General features: G+C 43.2%; 1 protein-coding gene across 1 annotated transcript in view; it reads right to left on the minus strand.

The window, feature by feature from the left end:
* Positions 1 to 24,889, minus strand: part of LOC147105645 (uncharacterized) — a 211,557-nt gene that overhangs the window by 27,441 nt on the left and 159,227 nt on the right. Inside the window, exons 78-84 of the mRNA XM_086010936.1 lie at positions 23,885 to 23,944; positions 20,744 to 20,803; positions 19,190 to 19,249; positions 11,374 to 11,462; positions 11,041 to 11,089; positions 4,922 to 4,978; positions 2,114 to 3,978 (exon numbers count right to left, since the gene is read on the minus strand). Of these exons, the coding sequence (XP_085867062.1) occupies positions 2,114 to 3,978; positions 4,922 to 4,978; positions 11,041 to 11,089; positions 11,374 to 11,462; positions 19,190 to 19,249; positions 20,744 to 20,803; positions 23,885 to 23,944 (2,240 nt within the window). The remainder of the gene's footprint in view (positions 1 to 2,113; positions 3,979 to 4,921; positions 4,979 to 11,040; positions 11,090 to 11,373; positions 11,463 to 19,189; positions 19,250 to 20,743; positions 20,804 to 23,884; positions 23,945 to 24,889) is intronic.

Here is a 24,889-nt window from a genome sequence, read left to right on the forward strand (position 1 = left end):
AGTTTTACTGGAGCAACATGTTGCTGAACCCGAGAAGACAGCCAGATTAACAACCCAAAAATGTAACAATGTAGAACTAATATAGAATCACAGAATGATACAGCACAGAAGGAGGCCATTCAGCTCATCGTAACTGTGCCGGCTCTTTGAAAGAGCTCTCCTATTAGTCCCACTCCCCTGTTCCTTCCCCACTGCCCTGAAAATTTTTCCTTTTCAAGCATATATCCAATTCGCTCTTGAAAGGTACTATTGACTGTCCTTCCAGCGGTACTTTCCAGATCATAACAACTCAATACGTAAAAAAAAAATCTAATTTTCCCCCCCGGAGTTTTTGCCAATTATCTTAAATCTGTGTCCACTGGTTACTGACCTTCCTGCCAGTGGAAACATTTTCTCCCAACCTCATAATTTTGAACTCCTCTATTAAATCTTCTCTTAATCTCCTCTGCTCTATATAACCAGCTTCTGCAGTCTCTCCGCATAACTGAAGTCCCTCGTTCCTGGTACCATTCTGGTAAATCTCCTCTGCACCCTCTCCAAGGCCTTAACATCCTTCCTAAAGTGTGGTGCTCAGAATTGGACACAATATTCTAGCTGAGGTCTAACCAATGACTTACAAAGGTTTACCATAACTTCATTGCTTTTGTACTGTATGCCTCTATTTATAAAGCCAAGGACCCCATATGCTTTTTTAATAGCCTTATCAATGTGTCCTGCCACCTTCAAAGGTTTGTGTATGTGAACCCCCAGGTCGCATGTTCCTGTACCCCCTTTAAAATTGTACCATTTCATTTATATTGCTTCTCTTTTTTCCTTCTAAAATGCATCACTATATTTCACACTGGTTGAGGACTAGATCATGTGGCACAGATACAGACTCAATAGTTGTTCAGGAAAAGAAACAGAGCGAACAGCTGGTTCAAAAAATGCAGAAATATCAAATCACGGGGAAGCAGACGTGAAGTAGACAGGAGGAAATATTGGAAATCAAATATATAACGAGACAGAAAATAATGAACCTGATAGGAAGGAGTAGGATTAGAGACAAAAATAGTAAGTTGGGAGAGAGAAAGGATAGATAGAAATAAAGTGTACATTTTATTGGCTCTTATTTGATTTTTCTGTCTGTTTGATGGTGTTTCTTCGTAATCTTTACTACCTTTGGTTTGCTTTGTTTTAGTACGAGAGAGTTAGTTGGTGATTTTATGCTACATTGTGGTATGAAGTGGTACTGCAGAAATGTATTAATGCAGAATTTTATTCTGCGACTGTATGAAAATAGGATTTATGAAATCGCACAAATATTTTAAAGGGAAATTAGAATGCTATGGGCTGAACCTTGGTTTCTGGTATCACAGGTGCAGTGTCCACATGAACACACTGAACTGGCTTGGGCCGTACCCTGTTGGAGCCTCATGGATGCAGGATTATTGACATGCTAAGGATCATTTTACAAGCCTTGACCACCTGGAGTGCATATCAGACATTCCAATGCACACTGTCCATGATTTAATTTTGGACAATTGTTAAGAGCACACACTGACATGTCCAATGTGCGCTCCCAGGGGGTGAGACTTGCTATTGGAAATGTGTGTGTATTTTCTGGATTGATTCAGAATGCTGAAGTGCAACACTTCTTATGTTTCTGGAATAAAGCGTTAAGTGTGACTTAATGGCTAGACGCAGTTACTGTTCTGCTTTGACCATAAACTTTAAAGAATTGGCCACATCTCTCTGATGCCATTCTTGTCCAGTCTACTGCTCTGCGTAGCTTTATACTTGAATGAGTCTAAGACCAAGAGATGGAGATTCTCTGAAACCTATCAAAATGGCTACAATATTCTATCACTGGGTGAATATAACAATACTTATATTGCTGTAGTGCCTTATCTCATAAGAAATTTTCAAACCATTTCACATAATAAATTATTTTGATTATTTTACGTTGGGAAATTCAACAGCCACTGGGTAATTTCCCAACTTAAAACCTTTAACCCATTTCATATGTACTGAAGGTGACCAAAATGACTAAAGCTGCTGAATTATGCTGAATGACTCAAGTGTTAATTGAATGCACTATCAATGTTATACGAATTGAGTCAAATTTGCTTACCTTCCTTGGTGGGTTTGAATTGCACTGACATGATTCTGTAGTTGGTACTGTGACAGAAAATGTTGGGGGCTCATGGGTTGTAGAAGTTATTATGGGTACAGTAGTTGTGGGGTGTATGGTAGTTGTGGGGTGTACAATAGTTGTGTGTACAGAAGTGGGGTGTACAGAAGTGGGGTGTACAGAAGTGGGGTGTACAGTAGTGGGGTGTACAGTAGTGGGGTGTACAATAGTGTGTACAGAAGTGGGGTGTACAGTAGTGGGGTGTTCAGAAGTGGGGTGTACAGAAGTGGGGTGTACAATAGTTATGTGTACAGAAGTGGGGTGTACAGAAGTGGGGTGTACAGTAGTGGGGTGTACAGTAGTGGGGTGTACAATAGTTGTGTGTACAGAAGTGGGGTGTACAGTAGTGGGGTGTTCAGAAGTGGGGTGTACAGAAGTGGGGTGTACAGTAGTGGGGTGTACAGAAGTGGGGTGTACAGAAGTTGTGTGTACAGAAGTGGGGTGTACAGTAGTGGGGTGTACAGAAGTGGGGTGTACAGAAGTGGGGTGTACAGTAGTGGGGTGTACAGAAGTGGGGTGTACAGAAGTGGGGTGTACAGAAGTTGTGTGTACAGAAGTGGGGTGTACAGAAGTGGGGTGTACAGTAGTTGTGTGTACAGAAGTGGGGTGTACGGAAGTGGTGGGGTGTACAGAAGTGGGGTGTACAGTAGTGGGGTGTACAGAAGTGGGGTGTACAGAAGTGGGGTGTACAGAAGTTGTGTGTACAGAAGTGGGGTGTACAGAAGTGGGGTGTACAGTAGTTGTGTGTACAGAAGTGGGGCGTACGGAAGTGGTGGGGTGTATGGAAGTGGTGGGGTGTACAGAAGTGGGGTGTACAGTACTGGGGTGTACAGAAGTGGGGTGTACGGTAGTGGTGGGGTGTACAGAAGTGGGGTGTACAGTAGTGGGGTGTACAGAAGTGGGGTGTACAGAAGTTGTGTGTACAGAAGTGGGGTGTACAGTAGTGGGGTGCACAGAAGTGGGGTGGACAGAAGTGGGGTGTACAGTAGTGGGGTGTACAGTAGTGGGGTGTACAGAAGTGGGGTGTACAGAAGTGGGGTGTACAGAAGTTGTGTGTACAGAAGTGGGGTGTACAGAAGTGGGGTGTACAGTAGTTGTGTGTACAGAAGTGGGGTGTACGGAAGTGGTGGGGTGTACAGAAGTGGGGTGTACAGTAGTGGGGTGTACAGAAGTGGGGTGTACAGAAGTGGGGTGTACAGAAGTGGGGTGTACAGAAGTTGTGTGTACAGAAGTGGGGTGTACAGAAGTGGGGTGTACAGTAGTTGTGTGTACAGAAGTGGGGTGTACGGAAGTGGTGGGGTGTACAGAAGTGGGGTGTACAGTACTGGGGTGTACAGAAGTGGGGTGTACGGTAGTGGTGGGGTGTACAGAAGTGGGGTGTACAGTAGTGGGGTGTACAGTAGTGGGGTGTACAGTAGTGGGGTGTACAGTAGTGGGGTGTACAGAAGTGGGGTGCACGGTAGTGGTGGGGTGTACTGTAGTTGTGGGTGTAATTTGTGTTGTTAGTGTTCGCTCACAGCACACTCGAATTCTATAGTCCAAACACATGAGGTGATTCTGGGGAATCTGTTCATTGTAATTGCAAATCAGCCCTTTGTTTATATCACAAGTAACGTTGTCCTTTGTTTCACTTATTGGGCGTTGTGGGAACTTGACAGCTTCGCAATCGATGCCACTGATTTTATAATGGGATGAAGGACACAGTATTTTGCGGATTGGCTCCAATAATTCAGAATCTCCTTTGTTCTGAATAGTTGGTACATCTTCATTAAACCAGGGTGACCATTGACCATTGCAAAACATTGCTGTGAAATAAAAGGAGACAAGCTTATCAACTTAGTCATAAACAAATAAACAGTTCATCAGAAATTCAGATGGATTTCAGGTGACATAATGAGATAGAATGCTGACCTTTCACCTCTAGAACCTGGTTTTAAATCTGGCCCAGACTGAGGTGGAAGAAAGTCTCATTTCTCTTCTGGCTGTAAGGAGCCTGTGTAAATGAGTGTGGGCAGTCTCAACCCAGCTCTTAAGGGTATAAGTTCACAGTACAAAACTGCTCAATACTGACAATAAATTGGCAATCGCATTCAGACACGTGATGAGAATGATCAGTGCAGGAAACAGAAATTTTAAGTTGGTATTGAAGGTACCAACTTGAATTTCTGCTTCCTACGCCTCCGAGACTGGAGCAATGGCATGTTGCTGAAGTAGTGTGGAGAGTAATGTGCTCTGCATCTGGCTCTGCTATATCCAACCTGGGAATATTTCATGTCAAAAAAAGAAACGAAAGCCCCTGATTTTAACTCTGGGCGGGTTTTGAGCAGGTGGGTGGTGTGGGGAGTTTGAAAACTCACCCGCTGCTACAGAAATGAGGCCCAGGCTATTTTAACTCCCAGGTCTGATTGACATACTGCCTGTTCACTTCCTGCCATTTCCATGCCTGGACTTAGCACTACTGTGGTCAGCTCATTTGCATAATTATTCATGGTACCTTGTGAAACTTCGGCCTTGTGCAGGGTGCCATCATAACTTGGGGGGAGTGGCAGAGATTAATCAGAAAACTGCGCTGTCAATGAAATTTAAAGGGACATCGTCACTTAAATGTTAAGTGTTGGCACAGGAGAGAGGCTCAGTGCCAGCTTTCTCAGGCACCAAAGCAATTTAATTGGAGCTGACCAAATTTAATTGGCTAATGACTCAAATTTCAGTGAAAGGTCTGGTCATATATGAAATATTGGCTGTTACCAGTAGTGGTGGTGCTGATAGACTGACTTGTGGTTGTTGTCACTGTTGTATGTCTTCCTAAATAAAACACAGAATTAAATGATCAATGCTGTGGATATAACAAAGGAAAATCAAGCATTTAAATGTGCCTCTCTGTAACTTAGTGAACTTTATATAACTTATCAGAAGAGGTACCTTTTAAAAACTTCACTGAAATGTCATATGCGTTGGCCTAATAAGTACATTTTTATTGCAGCTGCTTGTGGATTTGGAGCCTTAAAGGTTTCCCATTGCTCATCCTTGCTTCTGTAGGTTCTGCAAAATGTTGGTTACTTCTCTAAAGTGGTCTTCCTTTCACTTCCGACTTCTACCCTTCCCCTTTAAGCTGCTGCTGCAGGCACTTCAAATTCAGCCACTCCACCTGATTTCCTGTCTGTAGATCGGCATTTTATACTGGCAGCTCACCAAACACATTGGGCCGTAATCAACGACCCCCACGGGTCCGTACGAAGTGCGCATGTGCCCATAGGGGCCGCGCAAGTTCCGGGTTTAGGCATGCGAAGCGCATCCCCAGGAGAAGGGCCTCCGCAGGTGGAGAGAATGCGCTATTTGCCCAGCTTCCGCCCGCTGAATGCCCGTGAAATTCTTACGTAAGCGTAGCATAAAAGTTTAAAAAAATAGAAAAATAAAATTTCATCACTAAAAATATTAAAATATATTCAAAATTTCAAAAAATTAAATTTTTGTTTAAAATATTTATTTAAATGGCATTTTAATTCATTTTAACTATGTAATTCTTTCTTATTTATTTCATGTGTTCGTGTATTTGTTAAGTGATCCCCATTCATACTTATGGGGATTCCGTACATACGGAACTCCCATAAGTGTGAATGGGGATTCCCTTCTTTCATTGGTTGGGCCAGCCCACATGATCCCAGGGGCGCTTGCGAACCGCCTGCGCCCCTGGGATACATGGGCCTCTGCCCGTGGGTACCCGGAGAGGCCCAGGAGCGCGAGTCTCCGTACCTCCCGGGCCACCAGGTAAATTCGTAGATTTTTTGCTGGTCAGAGGCATCCGCCCGCAGGAAGCCTCCGACCGCAAATTTTGGGCCAAAATAACCCCGAACCGGGTCCCCCACTGACCCCTCCGGGTGGGTGCTGAGAAAGCCCTGCCCACCATCTGCCCGGTTTATGCTCCACATGAAAATTAGTGGGCCAGAAGTTCAGGTCCCCACGGGTGAGTACGTGCTGGGTACTCACGCGTAGGGCCAACAAAAGTGCCTGTTTCGCACATGCACTGCGCATGCGCGGGAAACCGGAACTTCCGTTCCCTTAAAAGAAGGGGTTCACAGGTCGAACGCGTGCACCGGAGAGGCAGCGCATACGCCTGGAACTTCTGTTTTGTTTACACCTTTCTCCGGGAGGGTAAGTCTCCAGGAGCTACGCTTGTAAAAAGCAGTCGCAAGGCCTGCTTTTAACAAGGTAAGTGGTGAATTCAGTTAAATTTAAACATTTTTTCCACAGGTTTATTATTTTTAAATACTTTAAAGAAAGATAAGTTTATTTTTAGCCCCGTTAGAAACTGTAATTAATTTTTTCAAAAATTTAAATTATTGTTTAAAATAGTTATTTTACGTAATTTATAGTTATTTTAAAAATGTGATTTAAAAAGAATTATTTGAAGTTTTAGTGATGTTTTGGGGCTGAATTGTATTCATAGATTTGACAGCTCTTCCTGTCAAATCTATGAATACAGATTCCCTGCTACCATTGGCTCTCCATGGCCCACGTGATCCCAGGGGACGCTTCGAACTAACTGCACCCCTGGGATATGCAAGCACTGCGCGCCGGCAGTTGGAGGAGGCCCAGGATCAGAATCCCACGCGGGCCCACAGCACAATGGCCGGCGCGCTAGGTAAGTACAAGTCGGAGGCTTGCACCCGCGGGAAGTCTCCAACCCGAATTTCTGGGCCATTATCTCCATCAGCCACTTGTCCTCAGCTAGTCTGACAGGAGGTCTTGATGATACCTGATTCTGCACTGACATCTAGGAATAGGGAACCTCGCTGAAATGCTTAAAAAGGTTTACGCAATGAAAACATTTAACAAGCTCTCAAGCTACCAATCTGAGAATTACAATAGCAAATACAGAAAAACCAGAAGGGAAGGGGTTAATTGATGAATTTATTTCCATGATTGGCAAAGCCTTTGCTCAAGTAAATTTTAACAAAAGACACTGGCCAGAATTTTGCAGTGAGCGGCGAAGCAACAGCGCTTGCCATTCACTACGCTTACAGCTGCCCACAGACTTTTTGCAGGCTTTTGAGCAGTAACTTGCTGTCATCGGGGGTCTGAATCAGCGCGGTGCCCTCTACAGGGGATCTGTGGTGTGTGTGAGCAGAACAAGCAACAGTGTGTCTCTTCAACCAATCAGATTGAAGAATCCTCACTGAGACATGCAGGGCTCGATTTTCAATGGGCCGTGGAGGCGGGATTGGAGGCATGTTGGGGGTTAAAATCCCCAAATCAGGGGTCCCGACCCCATCCCGCACCCAACCCGCCTCCATGCCAGTTTCAAAGGAGGCGGGTACCCGCCCTGCATTGGGACCTGCCTACCCGAGGCGGGAAGGGATTAGTGCCAATTAACTACCTGTTAACAGGTAGTTAACAGGCAGTTTTTAGCCTAATCCCTATTTTTAAGCTTGAAATGTGGGATTCCCGATGGCTCCAAACCACGGCAAGTTTGCGAGGCGGGCCGTCGGGTTGAAGGACTTGGAGGGGTCGAGATGTCGGTGTTCAGGTGAGTGATGGGTACATGAGTGCAAAGGTAAGAGTGTTTGGTGTGTCTAAAGTGTTTAAAGAAGTTTAAATTACCTTTTCAGCCTTCCTTCTTTTAGGTCTCAGGATTCCCTCATCTCACCGGCACAGAAAGCAGAATGGCTGCGAACTGTCAAAAGTGACAGCCTTCAGCTTTCTGTGCAGGAGAGATTTCTAACTGGGTCTGTGGAAAAGGACTCAGGTTAGAAGTAAGACTGTCAGTGTTTGACAGCTTCAAACAGCTGTGAAACACTGATATTTCATCTGTCAAAACCTCTTGACAGATGAAATTTCAGTCTGTGACATCACCTGTTGCCGGGTGGCCCTTAATTGGCCTGATGAGCCCGCTGGGCAGGCTCAACAAGGTCAATCAAGTTAATATTGCGTGGATTGGCCACATCTCGATAGAGGCGGGACTACAACCCCGAAAGTTGTAGTCCTGCCTCCTACCCAACTCCTGAAAAAATCCAGCCTGCAGAGTCTAAACCAGGAAGTATAAATTAAAATATTTAATTCATTGTAAAGTCTTGTACAGAAAGATAAAGAGAGGAAAAGAAAGATGGGATTAAGAAAGAGAGATAAAAGAGACAGAAAGAAAAATGAGTTTAATTTATTTTATTTTAATTTTTTTTAAATCTCCAACACAAATTAAATTCTGAAAGAATGAGACTCCACATTTGTAAAATTAAATTTTCAGGACCAGAGAGGTTGTTTGGCAGTAATTATGACTTAACATGGCGTTAAAAATTCACTTACACCTGAATGTACAGGCCATAACTTTTTCTGGCGTGTTTAGTGGATAGCTAGTGGGTAAGCTTGTGGAGGAGCAGGGCAAATCGGACAGCAACTTCTGGATATCCGCGTTTAACTGCGCATGTGCGGACTCTGGAAGTTGCTGTCTGATTTACTCCATAATAACGAAGAGTGCTGTTCGCCTCACCATTATTCTCAATGCAAAATCCAGACCAGTAAGCATTTAAAGCCATATGAGCAACAATTTAGCAAAATGCAATATATCCCAGTTTATTTTTCTTAACATGCTTTAGGAAGGGACATAGTTATGACATTAGGGTACATTTTCTGATCTCAATGAAGTTCAGTCCAGAATGTTCAGGAGCTGGTGAAACACTAGCTAGAAATGCGTTGAGGTGAATGCAGGCAAGTTTCTGTGGTCCACACATTTACGTAATTATTCATAGTAACGCATGAAACTTTGACCTTGTGCAAGGTGCCACTATTACTTGGGGGTGGGTGGGGCGGGAGGGCAGGGGGTGGAGATGAATCAAAAGTTTGTGCATTCAATGAAATTTAAAGGGACATTGTCACTTAACAGTTAAGTGGCGGTATGAAAGAGAGGCCAAAAATTCATGTCATTTTTGCAAAGGCTGAAAAGTCATTTCAACTCAAGGGGGAGAGGGGAAACAGGTGTCACTGTTGTATATATTCCCAAATAAAACACAAAAGAATTTTAAAAAACCAGTGCTGTGGATATAACAAAGGAAAATCAAACATTTAAATGTGGCTATCTGTAGCTTAATGTACTTTATATACCTTCTTAGAACAGGTTCTTTTTAAAAACTTCACGGAAATGCCATATGAGTTGATCTGACACGTACCGATTGAAGGTTTGGAGAAGAAATAATTTCTGAGCATAGTATTTGATTGAAAAGTAATTTAGGGTAAACGAACAGTGTTGTTCGAATGTACTTGTCAATGAGACTGACCTCCTGCTCTCTCGACCCTATTCCTACAAAACTGCTGACCACCCAACTTTCCTTCCAGGCTCCCACATTAGCGGATATTGTTAACTGTTCCCTCTCCTCAGGTACTGTCCCCCTTGCCTTCAAATCTTCCGTCATCACCCCCTCCTCTCAAAAGACTAACCCTTGACCCCTCCATCCTTGCAAACTATCACCCCCATTTCCAACCTCCCTTTCCTCTCCAAAGATCTTGAACGTGTTGTCGCCTCCCGTGCCCATCTTTCCCAGACTCCTTGTTTGAATCCCTCCAATCAGGCTACTGCCCCTGCTACAGTACCAAAACTGCTCTTACCAAGGGCACAAATGAAATCCTAATTGATTGCGACAAAGATAATCTATCCTTTCTCGTCCTTCTGGACCTGTTTGCAGTCTTTGACACGGTTGACCACAAAATTCTGCACCAACGCCTCTCCACCGTAGTCCAGCTGGATGGGACTACACTCGCCTACTTTCATTCCTAATTTTCTAGCCGTGACCATAGAATCACCTGCAATGGCTTCTCTTCCCGATGCTGTGCTGTCACCTATGGTGTTCCCCAAGGATCTATCCTTGGCCCCCTCCGATTTCTCATCTACATGCTGCCCCTCGGTGACATAATCCGCTTACTCCATTACAACAGTGACTACATTTCAAAAGTACTTCATTGGCTGTAAAGCGCTTTGGGGCGTCCGGTGGTCATAAAAGATGCTATACAAATGTAAGTCTTTTTTAACACAACGTGAGTTTTCACATGTACACTGATGACACTGAGCTTTACCACTCCTCCACCTCTCTCGAACCCTCCACTGTCTCTATACTATCAGACTGCTTGTCCGTCATCCGGGACTGGATGAGTAGAAATTTCTTCCAATTAAATATCGGGAAGACCGAAGCCATTGTCTTCGGTTCACGCCACGAACTCCATTCCCTTTCCACTGATTCGATCTCTCTCCCCAGCACCTGTCCAGGGCTGATCAAGTCCGTTCTCAAATTCAGTGTCATATCTGATCACGAATTGAGCTTCCTACCTCATAACTGTTCTAACACAAAGGCTTCCCATTTCCACCTTCGTAATATTGCACATCTCCACTCTTGACTCAACTTATCTGCTGCCGAAGCCCTCATCCATACCTTTATCACCTCTAGACTTGACTATTTCAATGCACTCCTGGCCGGCCTCCCTAGTTCTAACTTCCATAAATTTGAGGTCATCGAAAACTCTGCCAAATCACCCCCAATGATGAGTCATGTTCTAGTCATACATCTAACGTATATTTGATTTGACTTGATCTGCCCCTCAGAGATGTGCTTCAGAGAAACCAACTAATTGTAGTTGTGTGTATTTAAGCTGAGATGTGATTTGTGAGTGCAGTTGCTTTTTAATTTAAATCCCTTATGACCGCACTATAGAAGATAATCGAGACGGCATTCGATAAGGTTCCACACAAAAGATTAATGGCAAGACAAAGTGAGTAATTGTTCCAACAATATGTGATGTCATTTCTATGAGTAAAGCTCGTAGACAATATTTTCATTCTGGTCCCAACCACTTGTTCTGAAGATAAATGTAAAGAAAATATTTACCACGTGTGGTGAAAGGTGCAGTTGTGGCTCCTGTAATGGAAGGAAAACACTGAGAATTAGAATAGCAAATACAGAAAAAACAGAAAGAAAGGGGTTAGTTGATGAATTTATTTCCATGATTGGCAAAGCCTTTGCTCAAGTAAATTCTAACAAAATGCATTAAGGCATTTAGAACCATGTGACCAACAAGTTTTTTCAGACGTATTCTTCATTTTTGTCACATCATCCTCCCCACCTTCCAAATTCAATACTCGTGTGCACATTGACACGGCAATCAGGATGATTGAAAACCTGCTTATTCTCATCAAGTCAGTGCATCAGTGATCTCATTACAGGAACCATGACAATGTAGTAAGACCTTGTTGTATGATCATGTTGTATGATCATGTTGTATGACTGTGGCATCCTTGCAGGGAGATGTCCTGTCACAACAGAAACACTTTTCATCACAAATTGACTGTAAGCCATTGTTGTCAGTATACACAGTAAATGTAATCCTGTGTAACAGTGGTAGTAGCTTCTGCAGTGTCCGGGTAATGTTGAAACATTCTTTTTCTGTTGCTGAATAAGCCATTTCCTATATAAGTAGCTGCAATGTTAAAGAGCTTGAGACCGAGCTTCAGACACTGCGACACATCAGGGAGGGGGAGAAGTTCCTGGACTCTATGTTTCAGGAGGTGGTCACACCTATGAAATTAATTACTGCAGATGTAGTCCGTGGTCAGGGACAGGACGGTGTGACTACGAGTGAGGAAGGTACAGGGATCCAGGATGCAGTCATAGAGTCATAGAGTAATACAGCACGGATAGAGGCCCTTCGGCCCATCGTGTCCGCGCCGGCCATCAAGCCCTGTCTAATCTAATCCCATATTCCAGCATTTGGCCCGTAGCCTTGTATGCTATGGCATTTCAAGTGCTCATCCAAATGCTTCTTAAATGTTGTGAGGGTTTCTGCCTCCACAACCCTTTCAGGCAGTGAGTTCCAGACTCCAACCACCCTCTGGGTGAAAAAGTTCTTTCTCAAATCCCCTCTAAACCTCCCGCCCTTTACCTTGAATCTATGCCCCCTAGTTATTGACCCCTCTACTAAGGGAAAAAGCTCCTCAGCATCCATCCTATCTATGCCCCTCATAATTTTGTACACCTCAATCATGTCCCCCCTCAGCCTCCTCTGCTCCAAGGAAAACAAACCCAATCTGCCCAGTCTCTCTTCATAGCTGAAGCGCTCCAGCCCTGGTAACATCCTGGTGAACCTCCTCTGCACCCTCTCTAACGCGATCACATCCTTCCTGTAGTGTGGTGACCAGAACTGCACACAGTATTCCAGCTGTGGCCTAACCAGTGTTTTATACAGCTCCATCATAACCTCCTTGCTCTTATATTCAATGCCTCGGCTAATGAAGGCAAGTATCCCATATGCCTTTTTTACCACCTTATCCACCTGTTCCGCCGCCTTCAGGGATCTGTGTACTTGCACACCCAGATCCCTCTGACCCTCCGTCTTGCCTAGGGTCTTTCCATTCATTGTGTATTCCCTTGCCTTGTTAGTCCCCCCAAAGTGCATCACCTCGCACTTTTCCAGGTTAAATTCCATTTGCCACTGTTCCGCCCATCTGACCAATCCATCTATATCGTCCTGCAGACTGAGGCTACCCTCCTCGCTATTTACCACCCTACCAATTTTTGTATCATCCGCGAACTTACTGATCATACCCTTTACATTCATATCCAAGTCATTAATGTCGACCACAAACAGCAAGGGACCCAGCACCGATCCCTGTGGTACCCCACTGGCCACAGGCTTCCAGTCACAAAAACAACCTTCGACCATCACCCTCTGCCTTCTGCCACTAAGCCAGTTTTGTATCCAATGTGCCAAGGCACCCTGGATTCCATGGGCTCTTACCTTCTTGACCAGTCTCCTGTGCGGGACTTTATCGAAGGCCTTACTGAAATCCATGTATACCACATCCACTGCGTTACCCTCATCCACACACCTAGTCACCCCCTCAAAAAATTCAATCAAATTAGTCAGACATGATCTTCCCTTGACAAAACCATGTTGACTATCCCTGATTAATCCTTGCCTCTCCAAGTGGAGACAAATTTTGTCCCTCAGGATTTTTTCCAATAATTTTCCTACCACTGATGTTAGGCTCACTGGCCTGTAGTTCCCCGGTTTTTCCCTACTACCCTTCTTGAATAATGGTACTACATTAGCGGTTCTCCAGTCCTCTGGCACATCCCCTGTGGCCAGAGAGGTCCTGAATATATGTGTTAGAGCCCCCGCAATCTCCTCCTTTGCCTCACACAGCAGCCTGGGATACATTTCATCCGGGCCTGGGGATTTATCCATTTTTTAGGCCAGCTAAAACCGCCAATACCTCCTCCCTCTCGATGTTAATATGTTCGAGCATATCACAGTCCCCCCGCCCTATTTCTATGTCTACATCGTCCTTCTCCATAGTGAAAACAGATGCAAAAAATTCATTTAGAACCTCTCCTACATCTTCCGGCTCCACACACAGATTGCCACTTTTGTCCCTAATGGGCCCTATTTTTTCCCTAGTTATCCTCTTACCCTTAATATACTTATAAAACATCTTCGGATTTTCCTTTATTTTGCTCGCCAGTGTTATTTCATGGTCTCTCCTTGATCTCCTAATTTCTTTTTTAAGTATCCCCCTGCACTTTTTGTACTCCCCTAGGGCCTCCTCCGTCTTTAGCCTTTTGTATCTACCAAAAGCCCTCCTTTTTTTCCTAATCCATTCTCGTATATCCCCTGACATCCACGGTTCCCTGTGGTGTTGAAGGAGCCGCAGCCCTTGCTCTTGTCAAGCAGGATCGAGGTTCTTACTCCCTGTGAGGGCGGGAGCGGGGACTGCAGGGAGGATGAGCAACCTGGCCACAGCACCGTGGTACAGGGGGCCATTCAAGTGGAGGGAGTAAAAAGAAATGTTGTAGTGGTAGGGGATAGTATCATTAGGGGGATAGGGTTCTCTGCAGTCGAGAGCGGGAGTCCCGAAGGCTGTGTTGCCTACCCGGTGCCAGGGTTAAGGACATCTCTTCTGGGCTGGAAAGAAACTTGGAGTGGGAGGGGGAGGATCCAGTTGTCATGGTCCATGTTGGTACAAACGACGTAGATAGGAAAGGGAAGAAGGTTCTGTTAAAGGAGTATGAGCAGCTAGGGGTCAAATTAAAAAACAGAACCTCAAGGGTAATAATCTCTGGATTACTACCTGAGCCACGAGTGAATTTGGCTAGGTTAAATAAAATTAAAGAGTTAAATGCGTGGCTCAAAGACTGGTGTGGGAGAAATGGGTTTTGCTTCTTGGGACACTGGCACCAGTACTGGGACAGGAGGGAGCTGTTCCATTGGGACGGACTCCACTTGGCCAGTGCTGGGACTAGAGTCCTGGCGAATCATATAACTAGGGCTGTAGAGAGGGCTTTAAACTAATTAGTGGGGGGGAGGTTTCTAGAGAGCAAATAACAGAAATGACAACAGAGAAGGTCATAGACTTCGGTAGCAGTGGGGAAATTAAAAAACAGAATGTGTCAGGAAGGGACAGAAGGTATGGAGTAAAAGGTAAAGTAGTAAAAGGGGGAAAAACAGGAACTAAGTGTCACAAAATATATTTGAAAGTTCTTTATCTGAATGCACGTAGCATTTGTAACAAAATGAATGAGTTAACGGCACAAATAACTACATATGGGTATGATCTTGTGGCCATTACAAAAACATGGCTGCAGGGTGACCATGACTGGGAATTAAACATACCGGGTTATTTAACAATCAGGAAGGACAGGCAGGACGGGAGGGGAGGTGGGGTGGCTATGTTAATAAAGGAAGGAATCACTATAATACAGAGAAATGATATTGGGTCAAAGGAGCAGGATAGTGAAACAGTTTGGGTGCAGATAAGGAATAATAAGGGGAAAAAAACACTAGTGGGCGTAGTCTATAGGCCTCCGAACAGTTGCAACTCTGTTGGACGGAGTATTAATCAGCAAATAGTTGAGGCTTGTAATAAGGGAACAGCTATAATTATGGGGGATTTTAACTATCATATTAACTGGACAAATCAAATTGGGCAGAGCAGCCTTGAGGATGAGTTCATTGAGTGTATTAGGGATGGGTTTCTTGAGCAGTATGTAACTGAACCGACCAGGGGGCAAGCAACCTTAGATTTGGTCCTGTGTAATGAGACAGGTTTAATTAAAAATGTCCTAGTAAAGGATCCCCTTGGAATGAGTGACCATAACATGGTTGAATTCCATATTCAAGTAGAGGGTGAGAAGGTTGGATCTCAAACAAGCGTGCTGAGATTGAATAAAGGAGACTATGAAGGTATGAGAGCGGAATTGATTAGAGTGGACTGGGAAAATAGATTAAAGGGTAAGACGGTACATGATCAGTGGTGTACATTTAAGGAGTTATTTTACAACTTCCAAAAAATATATATTCCACTGAGGGAAAAAGGGTGCAAAAGAAAAGATAGCCATCCGTGGCTAAGTAAAGTAATTAAGGATAGTATCCGACTAAAAACAAGGGCATATAAGGTAGCCAAATCTAGTGGGAGGATAGAAGATTGGGAAGTCTTTAAAAGACAGCAAAAAATAACTAAAAGATTGATTAAGAAAGGGAAGATAGATTATGAAAGTAAATTAGCAAAAAATATAAAAACAGATAACAAAAGTTTCTATAGTTATATAAAAAGAAAAAGGGTGGCTAAAGTAAATGTTGGTCCCTTAGAGGATGAGACTGGGAAATTAATGGTGGGAAACATGGAGATGGCAAAAACGCTGAACAAATATTTTGTATCAGTCTTTACGGTAGAGGACACTAAGAATATCCCAACACTGGACAAACAGGGGGCTCTAGGGGGAGAGGAGCTAAATACGATTAAAATCACTAAGGAAGTGGTACTTGGTAAAATAATGGGACTCAAGCCGGATAAATCCCCTGGGCCTGATGGCTTACATCCTAGGGTCTTGAGGGAAGTGGCAGTAGGGATTGTGGATGCATTGGTAATAATTTTCCAAAACTCCCTGGACTCAACAAAGGTCCCGGCAGATTGGAAAACTGCTAATGTAACGCCCTTATTTAAAAAGGGTAGTAGGCAGAAGGCTGGAAACTATAGACCTGTTAGCCTAACATCTGTGGTTGGCAAAATGTTAGAGTCCATTATTAAGGAGACAGTAACGGGACATTTGGATAAACATAATTTAATAGGACAAACTCAGCATGGTTTCATGAAGGGGAAGTCATGTTTGACAAATTTGCTTGAGTTCTTTGAGGAAGTAACATACAGGGTGGATAAAGGAGAACCAGTGGACGTAGTGTATTTAGACTTCCAAAAGGCATTTGACAAGGTGCCACACAAAAGATTATTGCTCAAGATAAAAAATCACGGGATTGGGGGTAATATTCTGGCGTGGGTGGAGGATTGGCTCTCTAACAGAAAGCAGAGAGTTGGGATAAATGGTTCATTCTCAGACTGGCAATCAGTAACTAGTGGTGTTCCGCAGGGGTCAGTGCTGGGTCTCCAACTCTTTACAATCTATATCAACGATTTGGAGGAGGGGACCGAGTGTAACATATCAAAGTTTGCAGATGATACAAAGATGGGAGGGAAAGTAGTGAGTGAGGACGACATAAAAAACCTGCAAAGTGACATAGACAGGCTAAGTTAGTGGGCAGAGATTTGGCAGATGGAATACAATACTGGAAAGTGTGAGGTTATGCACTTTGGCAGGAAAAATCATAGAGCAAGTTATTATCTTAATGGCGAGAAACTGGAAAGTACTGTAGTACAAAGGGATCTGGGGGTCCTGGTGCACGAAACTCAAAAAGTTAGTATGCAGGTGCAGCAAGTGATCAAGAAGGCCAATGGAATGTTGGCTTTTATTGCTAGGGGGATAGAATATAAAAACAGGGAGGTATTGCTGCAGTTATACAAGGTACCTGGAATACTGCATACAGTTTTGGTGTCCATACTTAAGAAAAGACATACTTGCTCTCGAGTCAGTACAAAGAAGGTTCACTCAGTTAATCCCGGGGATGATGGGGTGGTCATATGAGGAGAGGTTGAGTAGATTGGGACTCTACTCATTGGAGTTCAGAAGAATGAGAGGCGATCTTATTGAAACATATAAGATTGTGAAGGGGCTTGATCGGGTGGATGCAGTGAGGATGTTCCCAATGATGGGTGAAACTAGAACTAGGGGGAATAATCTTAGAATAAAGGGCTCCTCTTTCAAAACTGAGATGAGGAGAAACTTCTTCACTCAGAGGGTGGTAGGTTTGTGGAATTTGCTGCCCCAGAAAGCTGTGGAAGCTACATCATTAAATAAATTTAAAACAGAAATAGATAGTCTCCTAGAAGTAAAGGGAATTAAGGGTTACGGGGAGCAGGCAGGAAATAGTACATGAGTCTAGGTTCGGAATGGTCATGGCCCTGTGGGTAGTGGAGCGGGCCCAGGGGCTGTGTAGCCTGGTTCTGCTCCTACTTCTTGTGTTCTAATTCTGTGTTAGATTTCAGGAGATGGTTTTATTCCTGTTCCCGGCTGGGGTGGAGATCGCCTTTAGAGAAGGTAAGTACTGTAGAAAATATAGGGACAGAGTGATCTCCTGGATGAGTTTCGATCGCCTAGATGGGTCGGAGAGGAATTTCCCAGATTTTTTCTCCCAAATTGGCCATTGGGTTTTTTATCTGGTTTTTTGCCTCTCCCGGGAGATCACATGGGTTTGGGAGAGATAGAGAGTGATAGAAGATTTGAGGTAAGGATCAGATCAGCCATGATCTTATTGAATGGTGGAGCAGGCTCGAGGGGCCGATTGGCCTACTCCTGCTCCTATTTCTTATGTTTTTATGTTTAACTCAGGTCTGTGATTGGGTGTTCCTCCCCGCTCATTTAACTGGCTCAGCAAAGCACCAATCTCCTTCTATCCTGCATCAGTGCAGATTGTGAAAACCCGGGAATGATCGGGCCTGCCTAATACAGGCTCTGGACACAGGACATCGTTCAACTTTACAAAAGCATTTTGTGTTTATATTTGAATTGACTTGATCAGCCCTCAGAGATGTGCTGCAGAGAAACCAACTAATTGTTGCAGTTGTGTGTATTTAAGCTGAGATGTTATTTGTGAGTGAAGTTACTTTTTAATTTAAATCCCTTATGACCACATTAAAGAAGGTAACGTCAAGCTAAATCTCAGACAAAAATAGCTTGTTTTGTCACGGTACTTATCTGTACTGAAGGTATGGCCATTAAATGTAAAAAGTCATCATTTACCAGGTATGGTGCTGACGAAAGGGCAGTTATGGCTTCTTTCACCATTCCTGGTGTTGACTTTGTAAAAAAGAACGACATTGAGAAATACCGTGGCAAAATCAGAAACCCAGACAGGAAGGGGTTAGATAATAAATTTATTTCCATTGTTATGGAATGATTTGCCACTCAAGCAAACTTTAACAAAAGGCACAACAATGCTAAAAATTGTGTCACTGACAATTCAGTTCACTTCAAAACTTTATCTGGCTATTATCCACCGTTCCTCGCCCAGGTACAGACACTCAATTAAAAGTGGCGAGACCTGTACCTGGGCTCGGAACGGTGAGGAATAGTCCAAGAGGGTTTTGCAGATGGACCAGCTCAATGCTTTGAGACGGATTGGCTGTGTGACTGTCTCTCATTCCTTGATGTGGTTTAAAATCCTCAGTGTCGACATTGTGTGACAAATGTATTTGATAACTGAAGAAGTGTTATTTAATAAGAATATATATTATAAATACACCCTTCTCACCCGGAGCTTCACATGCCGGGGGAAAATATCAGGACAATGGTGGTGGAAGTGAATGCATATCACAGGATTTTAACTCAATTGGTGTCAAATCCCTGATATACACTTTAGTTGGCTATACGTTACATCAGGAGCACAATTTCCTAAAAGCTGCCCTAAAAGTTACAGCATAACGACCACTGGTACAAGAATTTTCAATGCAAAGAATTAGAAAGGAAAATTTGTGATGTAAAAATGAAAGCCGTGTTTTGTTACCTACTCAATGACAGACCACATGGAGTTAGAAAACAATCCACTTGTGGAGACAGACTTGGTGCAAGGTATAAAACAGCTGTCACTTACCAGGTATGTAGCTGGTGGTAGACGTAGTGATAATCGGTGTCACTTCTGGTGACGTAATTTCTATAGAGCAGGAAAAACATTTCAACTTGTTACACTGCACGCTGAGGCTCTGAGTGTGTATCAGGTTTAAAAACTTACTTTCCTGCTGCACATAGCCAAGCACAAAAATAACAAAACTGTAATCTATTCACTTCTATCTTAGTCTACTCAATAAAATTATTTTAGCAGAGAGAGAATACAACCATAAAATGGCCCTTACATTCAGGACATAATTTCATCAAGTATAAGAGTGGCTGGAATTGTCAGATAGATTTGATCGTGCTGTTAATGGAGTTCCTGGAAATATGAGTTTTCAATGTCCAGTGGAAACTGCTTACAATGGACAGATACATATTGACCCGAGTTCCCAGATCAACAGTGGCTCTGAAAATACTCGAGCAGCAGTCTTGGCGATTATACCAGGGTCACACCTCCCAGGGCCCTCCAGAGCTGACCTGACCAGCGTATGTCGGTCAGTGGGAGGTCCTGTCTTTTAAATATTACGGCAGGGACCTTCACCACAATATTCAGACACATGCCCTGCTGCTGTTTCTATTCAGTGGGAAGAGATATCAACCTGCTGGCCATGCCGACATCTGCATCAGCTACTTTCTTGATGTGTGTGGACAGAATATTGGCTTCTAATACAGAAGAGCCCGATGCTAGCCCGGAACTTGGTGAACACAAACAGCTATTCTAGGTTTGATGGCAATTTCGTACAGACTTGTGAGATACTTTATCACATTCTAGCAACACAATTTCACAATTATAATGTTGACATTTGACTGCATCACCGATCTAGCATCAGGTTATTTTCTTCATGCTAGTATTCCACTCATCATTTGAAAGATCGAGGGGCGATTTACATCTGCCGACAATGGGATGGGAGAGGGGAGATGAAATTCTAAGAAAGAACCGACTACCCAGAGTCCGCACCACTCGATTTTCCAGCGGGCATTGAAACAAAAACTGGCGAGCCCTGTACTAGGGATGGGAACGGTGAGGAATAGTCTGCTAGGTTTTGCAGCGGAACCTGTATGGTGGGGTGAGATGGATATCAGCTACATGACTTTCTCAAAATCCTTGAAATGCTTTCACAACCTCAGTGTTGATAGTGAGTGAAAATAAATGAAAAAATGTTATTTAATAAGAATATATATCATAATACACCCTTGTTGCTTGGAGCTTTGCTGTCAGGGTCACCTAACAGGAATATTGGTGTGGAAATTAATGCACATCGCAAAATAATCCGTCACTTGGCGTTAAATTCCTGATTTGCAACCGTTCCACTAAACGTTATGTCAGCAGCACAATTTCCTAAAAGCGGCCCTATAAGTTACAACATAATGAGCAGAGATACAAACATTTCCAAAGCAAACAATTGGAAAGGAAAATTTGTGATGTAAAAATGAAAGCCGTGTTTTGTTACCTACTCAATGACAGACCACATGGAGTTAGAAACAATCCACTTGTGGAGACAGACTTGGTGCAAGGTATAAAACCGCTGTCACTTACCAGGTATGTAGCTGGTGGTAGACGTAGTGATAATCGGTGACACTTCTGGTGATGTAATTTCTATAGAGCAGGAAAAACATTTCAACCTGTTACACTGCACGCTGAGGCTCCGAGTCTGTATCAGGTTTAAAAACTTACTTTCCTGCTGCACATAGCCGAGCACAAAAATTGCGAAAATTAAATCTATTCACTTCTATGACGACTCAATAAAATTATTTTAGCGGAGAGAGAATACAACTAATAAATGGCCCTTACATTCAGGACATCATTTCCACCAGTATAAGAGTTGTTGGAATTGTCACCTAGATTTGATCGACCATAAATCCGCAGAACTAAGACCACCTATTTCCAATTCTGTGATATTGCCCATCTCCGCCTCTGCCTCAGCTCATCTGCTGCTGAAATCCTCATCCATGCCTCTGTTACCTCTAGACATAACTGTTCCAACGCTCTCCTGGCTGGCCGCCCACATTCTACCCAACGTAAACTTAAGTTCATCCAAATCTCTGCTGCCCGTGTCCAAACTCGCACCAAGTCCCGTTCACCCATCACCCCTGTGCTCACTGACCTCCACTGGCTCCCGGTTAAGCAATGCCTTGATTTCAAAATTCTCATCCTTGTTTTCAAATCCCTCCAAGGCCTCGCACCTCCCTATCTATGTAACCTCCTTCAGCCCCACAACCGCACCCCCCCACCCCGAGATAACTGCGCTCGTCAAATTCTGCCCTCTTGAGCATTCCTGATTATAATCACTCAACCATTGGTGGCCGTGCCTTCTGTTGCCTAGGGCCTGAGCTCTGGAACCATTTCCCTAGACCTCTCCGCCTCTCTACCTTTCCTTCCTGCTTTAAGACACTCCTTAAAACCTACTTCATCGACCAAGCTTTTGGTCATCTCCTTATACGGCTCGCAGTCAAATTTTATTTTTTTGATAACACTCCCGTGAAGAGCCTTGGGACGTTTTATTACATTAAAGGTGCTATGTAAATATAAGTTGTTGTTGTACAGAACTCCCAGGATGGGAGTTTCCTTGTTCCTAGATGACGAATATGCCAGGAGTAAGCAGGTATCGCAGTCTCCCAGCCTGTTATTTATACGGACATCGAGACGGCATTTTATAAGGTTCCACACAAAAGATTAATGGCAAGACAAAGTGAGTAATTGTTCCAACAATATGTGATGTCATTTCTATGAGTAAAGCTCGTAGACAATATTTTCATTCTGGTCCCAACCACTTGTTCTGAAGATAAATGTAAAGAAAATATTTACCACGTGTGGTGAAAGGTGCAGTTGTGGCTCCTGTAATGGAAGGAAAACACTGAGAATTAGAATAGCAAATACAGAAAAAACAGAAAGAAAGGGGTTAGTTGATGAATTTATTTCCATGATTGGCAAAGCCTTTGCTCAAGTAAATTCTAACAAAATGCATTAAGGCATTTAGAACCATGTGACCAACAAGTTTTTTCAGACGCATTCTTCATTTTTGTCACATCATCCTCCCCACCTTCCAAATTCAATACTCGTGTGCACATTGAGACGGCAATCAGGATGATTGAAAACCTGCTTATTCTCATCAAGACAGTGCATCAGTGATCTCATTACAGGAACCATGACAATGTAGTAAGACCTTGTTGTATGATCATGTTGTATGATCATGTTGTATGATCATGTTGTATGACTGTGGCATCCTTGCAGGGAGATGTCCTGTCACAACAGAAACACTTTTCATCACAAATTGACTGTAAGCCATTGTTGTCAGTATACACAGTAAATGTAATCCTGTGTAACAATGGTAGTAGCTTCTGCAGTGTCCGGGTAAAGTTGAAACATTCTTTTTTTGTTGCTGAATAAGCCATTTCCTATATAAGTAGCTGCAACTCAGGTCTGTGATTGGGTGTTCCTCCCCGCTCATTTAACTGGCTCAGCAAAGCACCAATCTCCTTCTATCCTGCATCAGTGCAGATTGTGAAAACCCGGGAATGATCGGGCCTGCCTAATACAGGCTCTGGACACAGGACATCGTTCAACTTTACAAAAGCATTTTGTGTTTATATTTGAATTGACTTGATCAGCCCTCAGAGATGTGCTGCAGAGAAACCAACTAATTGTTGCAGTTGTGTGTATTTAAGCTGAGATGTTATTTGTGAGTGAAGTTACTTTTTAATTTAAATCCCTTATGACCAAACTAAAGAAGGTAACGTCAAGCTAAATCTCAGACAAAAATAGCTTGTTTTGTCACGGTACTTATCTGTACTGAAGGTATGGCCATTAAATGTAAAAAGTCATCATTTACCAGGTGTGGTGCTGATGAAAGTTTCAGTTATGGCTTTTTTCACCATTCCTGGTGTTGACTTTGAAAAAAAGAACGACATTGAGAAATACCGTGGCAAAATCAGAAACCCAGACAGGAAGGGGTTAGATAATAAATGTATTTCCATTGTTATGGAATGATTTGCCACTTAAGTAAACTTTAACAAAAGGCACAACAATGCCAAAAGTCGTGTCACTGACAATTCAGTTCACTTCAAAACCCTATCTGGCTATTATCCACCGTTCCTCGCCCAGGTACAAACACTTAACTAAAAGTGGCGAGACCTGTGCCTGGGCTGGGAACGGTGAGGAAAAATCCGAGAGGGTTTTGCAGATGGACCAGCTCAATGCTTTGAGATGGATTGGCTGTGTGACTGTCTCACATTCCTTGATGTGTTTTAAAATCCTCAGTGTTGACCTTGTGTGGCAAATGTATTTGATAACTGAAGAAGTGTTATGTAATACGACTATATATTATAAATACACCCTTCTCACCTGGAGCTTCACATGCCAGGGGAAAATATCAGGACGATGGTGGTGGAAGTGAATGCATATCACAAGATTTTAACTCAATTGGTGTCAAATCCCTGATATACACTTTAGTTGGCTATACGTTACATCAGGAGCACAATTTCCTAAAAGCTGCCCTAAAAGTGACAGCATAACGACCACTGGTACAAGAATTTCCAAAGCAAAGAATTAGAAAGGAAAATTTGAGATGTAAAAATGAAAGCCGTGTTTTGTTACCTACTCAATGACAGACCACATGGAGTTAGAAAATCCACTTGTGGAGACAGACTTGGTGCAAGGTATAAAACTGCTGTCACTTACCAGGTATGTAGCTGGTGGTAGACGTAGTGATAATCGGTGTCACTTCTGGTGGAGTCGTTTCTGTAGAGCAGGAAAAACATTTCAACCTGTTACACTGCACGCTGAGGCTCTGAGTCTGTATCAGGTTTAAAAACTTACTTTCCTGCTGCACATAGCCGAGCACAAAAATTTGGAAAATGTAATCTATTCACTTGTATCTAAATCTACTCAATAAAATTATTTGAGCTGTCAAAGAATACAACTAGTTAATGGCCCTTACAGTAAGAACATCTTTTCCACAAGTATAAGAGTGGCTGGAATTGTCAGATAGATTTGATCGTGCTGTTAATGGAGTTCCTGGTAATATGAGTTTTCAATGTGCAGTGGAATCTTCTTCCAATGGACAGATCCATATTGACCTCAGCTGTCCAGATAAACAGTGGCTCTGAAAATACTCGGGCAGCAATCCTGGCAATTATTCCGGGGTCACACCTCCCAGGGCCCTCCAGAGCTGACCTGACCAGAGTATGTCGGTCAGTGGGAGCTCCTGTCATTGAAATATTATGGCAGGGACCTTCTCCACAATATTCAGACACATGCCCTGCTGCTGTTTCTATTCAGTGGAAATAGAAATTAACCTGCTGGCCATGCCGACCGCTGCATCAGTCACTTTCTTGATATGTGTGTGGGCAGCATCTTGGCTTATAATGCACAAGAGCCCTATGCTAGCCCGGAACTTCATGAACACATAACAGCTATTCTAAGTTTGATGGCTTTTCCATACAGATTGCAAAATACTTTTTCACATTCTAGTTACAAAATTTCACCACAGTGGTGCAAAGAATATCAAGCTAGCACAACATTTGACTCTCTGACTGATCTAGCATCAAATTGTTTTATCATGTTAATTTTACACTCATCATTTGAAAGATCAAGGGGTTATTTTCATCTGCTTCCAAGGGCAGCAGTGGCAGAGGGAAAATAATTCTAAAAAAGAACCGACTGCCCAGAGGCCGCCCATCTCGA

Source organism: Somniosus microcephalus, chromosome 17, assembly GCF_052327205.1.
Source record: "Somniosus microcephalus isolate GS21.2 chromosome 17, FLI_Smic_1.0, whole genome shotgun sequence".
NCBI lineage: Eukaryota > Metazoa > Chordata > Chondrichthyes > Squaliformes > Somniosidae > Somniosus > Somniosus microcephalus.